The 9,222-nt window shown below is 39.9% G+C and overlaps 1 protein-coding gene across 4 annotated transcripts in view; it reads left to right on the plus strand.

The window, feature by feature from the left end:
- NOL4 (nucleolar protein 4) overlaps positions 1–9,222 on the plus strand; it is a 196,952-nt gene that overhangs the window by 40,002 nt on the left and 147,728 nt on the right. For all 4 annotated transcript variants that reach the window (XM_030011980.2, XM_030011982.2, XM_030011981.2 and 1 more), the window contains exons 3-4: positions 6,407–6,518; positions 7,030–7,142. In XM_030011980.2, coding sequence (XP_029867840.1) covers positions 6,407–6,518; positions 7,030–7,142 — 225 coding nt within the window. The remainder of the gene's footprint in view (positions 1–6,406; positions 6,519–7,029; positions 7,143–9,222) is intronic.

The raw sequence follows: 9,222 nt of genomic DNA on the forward strand, positions 1-9,222 counted from the left end.
GCATTTCTTGATTTAAACTGTTCTAAAATTTAAATTTGAGTGGTGAGGGGTATATCAGAGGTGGGAGTAACTGGGAAAAGTTGTGGCTACAGTAGCAGCATAATGCAACAGGCTCAAGCTGTTAGGACAACTCTTTGTGATTCAGTGCAAACCAGGAAAAAAATAGCCTTATTACATTTTTCAAGAAACTCAAATGGTCTGTGACCAGATGGAAGATGGAAAACATCTCTGCCTCCTCTCAGGCCCAGCTATGGGTACAGGTAGGCCAGATTTAGTGATCAAGCCCTATATTTCAGAGTATATTTTATTTTCTTTACTTTCTTTAATATTCTTAAAAAAGATGTTAGATTTTAATTCATTTAAACAATAGAGTAAGTGCCTCAGCTTTGTATGTTATATCTAGACAAAGTTTCCCATAACTAAGTGCATTACCTACCTGAGAACTGTTTGTGTAAATCTCATAGCCACCTTAAGCACCTTAAATTCCATGTGCATATTCTACTTGAATGTTTTTACCTGTGAAGGATGATATAATATCTGCCTGTTGAGCCTGTGTAGCCACTGTGCAAAGCTTTGAAATGTTACAGCAGTGAACTTGAGTAGTGAGTGAGGGTTGCGATGTCTGAGCAGGAGAAATGGGTCAGTTAATAAAACTCCCAATCCATGAATGAAAAAAGAGCACTGGGCTGATGAGCTGGAAGAGAAGCAGGCTTGTAAAACATGGGGAGATATTGATGTGTCAAGGGAAAGTAGCTTGAGGCAAGACTCTGATCAGATAGGTAGTACATAAATATGTAACATCTGAGGCAGAACAGGAGTCTATTAGGTGTGGGGCAATATCTGGGGTCCTGTTCTTCACCCAGCTGTTGCAGTAATAAATGTTTCTTGGTTTGGGATCAGGCTGTTGAGTAGATTCCCTCTTTCTTGTCACCCTAAGAAAAACTTTCCACAGATTGTGAAACATGGCATGACTCCTTTCCCCTCCCAAAACAGGAATGTGCTTGCGAGTCCCCTCTGAGCATCACAGTGAACGTGTTTTCCTCAGGAAAGAATTTTTTGACAGGCCGCACTGTGAAATAACAATCTCCTTCCAGTACAACTTCCCTGATCAAACAGGGCTAAAGCAGGTTTGGAGCCTGGCTGGTTTCTGTCCAGGGTAGACCTTGTCCTTGGGGAAGGGTTAAAATATGACACTTGTGCAGGGCCTTAACACGCTTAAATCCTTGCATCCACACTGTTCCTGTGTGCACGGTGAAACAGCCAAGCCCTGTGCACTTTTACTCTATGGACTTGTTCTTGCTTCATTGCAAAGGGCGAGTGTTGAGTGTCCTGGCAGTAGTCCTGCTAGCAGGCGTCCCCCATCGCTTCCCTCGCAGAAAGCAGCTTCTGCTACACAGGGAGGGAAGGGAGCTGTGAAGCGCAAGTTTAGCACGAAAGGGAACAGCATTTTCCCCAGTATAGCAGGGTAGCGAGCTCTTGATAAAACTCCCAGCAGTAATATATCTGCTTTCTTATGTCATCCTTCTATTCTGACCTCTCGATGAGGAAAGGAGAGGACTTTCCTTGGCTGGCTTGCCCTCCTGTCATCAAGAAACCAATTTCTGCCACCTGGTTTGATGGCTGTGGGCCCAGGACAGATTACCGTCTTCACTCTCCCTGTCTCTCTTTCTCTCCTCTTGGAAGTCTTCTTTCGATCATCTTCGCCCCCTTACCCTCCTTAATTAAAAAAATATACACACACACCAAAAAAAATTCTCTATTCTGACACATCGTATCTTCCAGACTACACATACATCCTCCATGTTAATTCTTTAGGGGTTAATAGGTTCACTTGCAAAATTTCACTCCCTCTCCTCACACTTGTCTTTCCTGCTCTGCCATATGTGTCCTAAAATCTGCCTTTCAGTTTAGAGCTTGTTAATTTTCCAAATAAAAATGTAGCTCTGAAAGCTACATCATCACAACATCCTGCACTTAAATAATCTGAATATTGGAGAGCATAAAAGAGACTGCCTGTTTTCTCTGCCTGCAGTGATAGAGTAGGAATGCAGTACGCTTCTCATAGACAATTAGGGCATGCATCACTTAGCTCCAGTCTAAATCAGATTACATGCTCAGGTACTGGATTACTTGCCTTGTAGTAGTTGTGCTCTTCGTGGGATCCAGTAAACAGCATGTAGGTCAATTATAGGTCTAGAAGGCCTTTGTTGCTGGGTGATGTTTTGGATGGGTTGATATATGTCAAAATCTATTATAGACTTTTTGTGAACAATGAAATAAGATCATAAAAGTTTTGACTCTGAAGTTGCTGAAGTCAACTCCTTTTATTTTCCTCTGAGTTCAGAGTTAAAATGAGATATGTGTAGGTGCACATGGACTGTATTGTTAGGAAATGTTTGCTTCTTATCCTGTAACTTTGGGGGCTAAACCAAACCCTGTCTGAGTTTTGCACTCTTTGCTTAATGCTCGAGACGTCTAGTTTCTTCTTCATATAATTTTTTTCCCTTTACAATGTAAAAAGCATTCAGCTGTAAGAGCTATACCAAGTACACAATACCTAAACACCAACCTGCTAGGATTGCTTATTTTCTGAGTTGTCTGTGATACAGAATACGTCCCGATGCAAGATAACACATTTCTACAAGCAACAGAAGATACGCTAATGTGCAATAAAACCACTAGTAAGAATAAGGAAACTCATAAGAATACTTCTAAAGCTTCATACTTGAAAAAAGTATACTGACTTTTTTTCCAAGCAATGCAAGTAATTTTATCAATATGGTAAATCAGCACTGATTGTTCTTTGATTGGTACAGGCATGCATGTGAGCAGTTTCTTGTAAGTCATGCCAAAAACATGCCGGTGTGTGTTGTTAGTATGTGGATGTAAACAATGCAATATCGCCCACTTCAATTCACTTGTCTGGCTTTATTTTTTCTTAAAATGTAGAATTGTGTGCGTTTGGGTTTTTTTGTGTAGAATTGCAATAAAACAATATTCTTTTATTGCAGCACATCACTGAATGAGATGCTCTGGCTATATTTTTTGTTAGCTAATGGCCTTGAGAAGAGAGCTAGGAGTAGGGCCACTGAAGGCAGTGAGAATATACAGCATCAATGAGGACTGAGTCATTATTGCTTTCTTTCAGACAGAATAGAGGACAGAAACAAATTTTCCTGATGAAGTCAGACCACTGTCTAAGGTATTTCTGTATAATTATTTAAAAAGGGTCATAGGCCTCCAGGTTGTGCTCTGAAATACTCACATGCAAGCTAGCTCCATGAACTACATCAACCCAACCTTGTGCACAAGCTGGTAAACTCTACTGAAGGGTGAAATACAGGATTTTGTGTTCAGCCTTGTGCTAATTTGGTTAGAGAGCTTCCCGGCTACAGCTGATGCTAAGCCAGCTGGTTCGGAGCATGGCCAGAGTGAGCAAGCAGCTATCTGCATCTTATGAAGTAGATGTGCCCTTCCTTAATGAGAAAGGCAAACAGAAGTCTGCACTGTTGGGGACGTGAGGTTTGGGGGGAGGTTTTCTAAGCTTTCTGGCATTGAAAATTGGAAAGAGCTTTTTGTGTATATTCAAGCAGCAAGAATAAGGAAAGCTGAGGGTTATGTCCTCTATGTATCTCTTTTAATATCATACCTATTGTGTTACGGCAATTTATACAGGCTGAAGTCTTGGAATGTAAGTGGTTGATTCAAATTACAGAATAAACAGGGGAGGAAGTTGGTGAAAACTGGTGTTATTTAGGGAAGGGCATCCTTAAAACTGTGTTGCAGTGGGAGGCTGGAGACACAAGCATCTGCTATGTGGACAAATTTAGTTATAAAACCCGGTTCCCTTATAGTCAGTGGAGCATACCTATCAAATCTGGGCCTTAGCTCACTTGCTTTCCGTGGAGGATTTTCATCTTGTTTGAGCAGAACCAGAATTTTGACAGAGATGCTTGATTAGAATAAATGGAGCATTCCTATCAAATGCAGGCAACTAATGAATCCATGGGTAAGCTCCATTAATTTCAATACAGTGCTAAATGTGTTAAATGTTACGAGAGAGAGGTTGCTGTGTATGTGCACTTACCAATTTTCTTAATGCTAAATTCTAGCTGATTTTAAGTTCTTTTTTAAGATTCCATAAAGCATGAGTATAACCAATGTTTTCATATTTAGAAAGGTAAATAAGCATCTGTTCTGTGGTATAAAAAACAGGAAAAATAATCTGAAAAAAATTTTTTGGTAGCATCTTCCATTCAAAAATGGCTTCATTTAGTGCCTTCATTTTCAGATAAATTTTTTCAGGCCCAGAGAAAATCTTTGCCAATTTTCATCATAGAACAAATTTTGTTTTTATACTAATCCCCTTCTCCCCCTCAAAATAAGATTTCTGTTATATAAGAAAACAACAACAATAAATGGCCTAAACAATACCACAAACAGGATGGTATAATTTGCGTTCTTATTTTACAATGCATCATTTTCATGTATATCCATGACTCATGTCACATCAACAAACACTAATTTAAACTCCACCTATTTTCCAAAATACTGTCACGATAAATTTGGTCCATGGAGTTTTAGGAAACATAAGTTTCAACACAGATTAAGTAGGTGACAAGCCAAGGAGAAGAGTGTAAGAGAGTTAAAACTTGCCATTGCTCCTCCTTTTAGCACCCTTGTGAGGAGCATGAGTGATTTACACAGTATGGAATCCCATTTTACATCCAGTTAAAGAAAGTTACCTTGTCCTTTCTGTATCCACACTTTGATACAGCCCCCCTCCATCCTTCTGCACTTCCTACAGAGACTTGCATCAATGCAGGGCTTGATAGGAAATCCAATCCTGCTGTAGGTTTTACAATAAGGGAATACAAGCAGGTATCAGTTGACTCTTTTAATCTCTCTTTCTGGGACTTTGTCTTTCTTTAAGGGTTGTCTCTATTGCAAGACAACCACCTTGGTTGGGAAAAGAAAGGCTAGAGATTCCTCACAATACTTGCACTGTTCAGTGTATATACATCAACATATATAATGAATCACGGAAAAGCCATGGCTTTGCCTTGTAATGTCATGAAAACATCCAAGTTTGGAGATTCTTCCACCCATCTGGTAAAGCCGCTCCTGTGCACTGGCCTCTTAGTGAAGAAGTTTCTGCTGATGTTCGGTTTGAATGTCCCAAACCACAGTTGGTGGTTGTTGTCCTTGGTTATACCCTCTGAAGAGTTTCTCTCCACAGTTTTTTAACTCCCCTTCGGGCAGTGGTGGGCTGCAATTAGATCTCTCTCTGCCTCATAAGCTACATGAAACAAATTCAGCTCCCTCAACCCTTCCTTGAAGGTTTCCTTTAGGTTCCAGCTGCCAGGGTGGCCTGCCACAGAGCCTGCTCCTACTTCTCAGCAGCCTTCTTGAACTGTGGAGGGGCAACCCGGGCACATTATTGCAGCTGCTGTCTTACCAGCACTGAGTAGAGAGGGATAATAACTTTGCTTTATCTGCTGGCCATACACATAACGTAGCCAGTATGAGATGTGCTTTATCTGTGATCAGAGAGTACGCTGTTGGCTCATTTTCAGCTTGGCACCAACCTCCAGGTCCTTTTCACCAAGGCAAAATGTCTATAAAGATGTATGCATCCTTGGGGGTGGGGGGAATGCAATCTTCAAAACCAGCAATACCTGTTTTCCTCCTCTCCCCTTTCAAAAAAGAAAAAAAATCCCTCTGATGCCTGCTTGTGAGTATGTGGTTGGAAAGAATGATAACGTTGAAATGAGGAAACAACCAAAATCTGTTATTTCAAGGTAAACCAGAGTCTTTAAAATCCAGCAATTCTGGAATTCTATAACTATTAGTAAAAATAACATATTTACTCCATAGTATTAAATCACAAGCTTTCTAAGAATATTTTTGCAAAACATTCAAATACAAATTTAAAATAGTAAGGAGACTGTCATTGCTGCTAATACAGTGAGTCCTGTATCTGTCTACGTGTTGTTACAATAAAAATAAATAGAGCACATAAGCCAAGCACTTTCTGGTTTTGGTGTTGGTTATAAGAAAAAGGTTGCTTTTCAACTTTTTTTAAAAACATCCCTCAGTGGGATGCCTGTTATGTATGAATCTTTTTGCTGAAAGGAATTTGAAAAAAACCTGTAAACAGAACACAAACCCCCTTTTGATATAAATGAAATTTTGTTCTGTATCGACTGTTATTGGGCATTAGATGATAAGTAGGCAGATTGGATAGATGTTTCTTGAAATCCTACATAGTATGCAGAACATGCTTTCATTGTGCTTCCTGGCATTATAAGATAATATGCCTTATTTGGAAATATAATGATCAGTTCTGTTAAATCATGTTCAATCAGCTTATATAATAACACCTATATTTTGTTATTCATTTCAGATTTCAGAGACCTATGCCTTCCTACCGAGAGAAGCGGTGACACGATTTCTAATGAGCTGCTCAGAGTGCCAGAAAAGAATGCATTTAAACCCAGATGGAGCGGATCATAAAGGTAGTTTTAGTGTCAAATAGTGGGATGTAAAGTAATTTTACTCCTAATACCCATTTATATTTTCCTAGCTTAAGTGAGGGTTCATAAAAATTTGGTAGACTGGAACAGTTCAGTAAGTCAGATCATCTCATTTACTTAAGCTGGAAGGTAGTGAATCTTCTGCTTTCACTTAAGGATGGAGTGTAATACCATATGCACCCTCAACAGAAAGATGATTTTATCTGGAGGAAATAATTTATTTTGCTATGGAAATGTTTATATGGGGGCTTAAACATATGGAATAGATAGGGTGCATGTGCTGTAGTCATTTAGGGAAGAAGAACTCATCACTTTTCAGGGTTTGAACTTGATTTTCATTTTTCTTCGGGAGACTTCCATCTGTACAGCCTACAAGCGATTGAAGATGCCAAAGTTAGAACTAAATGACATAACTGTCTGACTTTGACTGCAGAGTAGGCTGATGTAGCCTCCGCAATTAACATATAATGCATAATAAATATTTTTATTGCAGATAATGGAAAACCTCCAACTTTGGTGACCAGTATGATTGATTACAACATGCCAATTACTATGGCTTATATGAAACACATGAAGCTGCAGCTACTAAATTCACAGCAAGATGAGGTAAAACCTGAAATCTTTTGGTTTTCTGTTCTCCTGTGTTCTTTGGTACTTGTCTTTGCGGTAGCCAGGAAACTGAACTGAAGATGATTGTTGATCCCATCTTTATAATTTTGTTGCTAAAATAGTGAGTCTGAAACCAAACCAAGGCTGTTTGCAAGTAATCAGGTTGAGAGAAAATGTCATGACTTACCACCCTTCCATGGTTGGGGGTAATATGCCGTACTGCTTCAAATTACCTGAAGGTGCCCTTTTACTGTCTGGACCAGCAGAAAGGGTAACGGGGGTAGCATGTTCACCCAAGACTTAGTGCTGTGTTCAGCAGTGACTTTCATTGTCTACTTCTAGAAGACAATACCATCAACAGCTGAAATGAATGCCATGGTGTTCTCAACTTTAGCAGCCAGGATGCAACACATTACAGTGAGATAGATGGAAACCTTGGCAATATCAGCTGAAATCTTTAAGGCAAAAAGCTTGATAAATAAGAGTAGGGGTTGCTTTTGAAACTTTGAATAAAAAGATGGGAAACAAAAGGAAGAGAAGTAGGCTGAGAATCAAGCTTCTTCAGAGAGAATTGGAGTTGAATGGTATTTACTTCTAAAAAATTATTTTCTTTCTGTGATTTATTCAGAGTTTTTCCAGATCTTAAGTGCTTCATCAATTGGATAGCACCTACCAAATTATTTGTAATAAACTCATTTTGCTAGAAATGTGTTCATTTACCATTTCAGCTGCCAAATAGTTAGAAGCCCAGCTATGTGCCAGCCAAAAAGCAGTCCTACACGCTGTGTCCTTCTGCCTGACTGCAACATATTTTTTAATAAAGAAAACCTTCAAAAACAACCTTAGCAGCTGGATTATGTCAAAGACCCTGACTGACTCCTGACTTCTGTGGAGTCAGCCAGATTTGGTTTCATAATAAGTAGATATGGGCTATTGGTGGAGATTTATGAATTATTCAAAACCCCATAGAACAGGGATTTCATCACTCTTTTAGAAATATCAGGATCCTTGTTTCGCTTTTGCCTTTTTTTTTAATTGTGGAGGGTGTGGGGAGAGATCCCTGACTCAGAGTTCTTCATGCACAAATACAGCCTGGTCATCTTTCCCTCCTATTGAGTCTCCCTTCTGCATGCTGCCCCTTTTTAGGGATCTGGCAGCAGGGTTTCAAGCAGCAGGAGAGAAGAGCTTTATCCTTGCAGCAGCCTTAGGAGTTAAAGGACTCTTTGTTTTTTCCACTTCTTCCCTTTGAGAATTACTCCACCCACAACAGGGTCAAGGGCTCATGCTGGATCAGGGCCACCTGCCACAGTGCCTCTACAGCCTGAATGTTTAGGTGTAGTCTTTCTGGTCTGATGGCTGAAATTTGTGTTAAACCAGTTTTTTCATCTAGATGAACCAGGGGAGATGATGTGGTGGCCGCAAGAAGCACCATTGCTTGCTATCTCCCTGCCCGGCTCAGTTTTGCAGCTCTAATGTTACTGTGTATGAAATGTTTGTAGCACTGGATTTATGAAGATAGAAGTATTTTTTTATATGTTTTAGTAATAACATCTTTGCCAGGGCAGAGTGGACACAAGGAAAGTCTTCAAGATAATCTTCACATCTTTTCTCAAGGCAGAGTTTTGTTAAGAATTTCTTTTTCCTTCAAGCTGTACATTTGTTGTACTGAGAACAAAATGGCAATGAAAATGGTGTAGTACAAAGCAGGAAGATTTTTGGTGCATACGTTCAAGCTATTTAATGTACTTGAAAAACATGCTTGGGTTTGTAGGAAGACTCTGTTTCCAAGGTTTCATCAATCATATCTGTATTCTTGTGGAGGGGGTGGAATTGAGACAGGAGTAAACTTGGATCCCACGACTAGCTAGCACAGTGACTGAAAGCCTCCTAATTCTCGCATCCTCAATTCATCATTTTTAAGCTGAGGCCATCGATGAAAGGGAAACAGGCTTCATGTAACAGGAGAACTCATCGCTGTGTGGGAATTTACAGCTGTGCTGCAACGGGTGCAAAGATGCCAGTGGCTCCCAGCTCCTTTCCCCATGCCTGTGTGTCCACGCAGATTCAGATGAATGTT

The sequence above is a fragment of the Aquila chrysaetos genome, chromosome 4, assembly GCF_900496995.4.
Source record: "Aquila chrysaetos chrysaetos chromosome 4, bAquChr1.4, whole genome shotgun sequence".
Classification (NCBI taxonomy): domain Eukaryota; kingdom Metazoa; phylum Chordata; class Aves; order Accipitriformes; family Accipitridae; genus Aquila; species Aquila chrysaetos.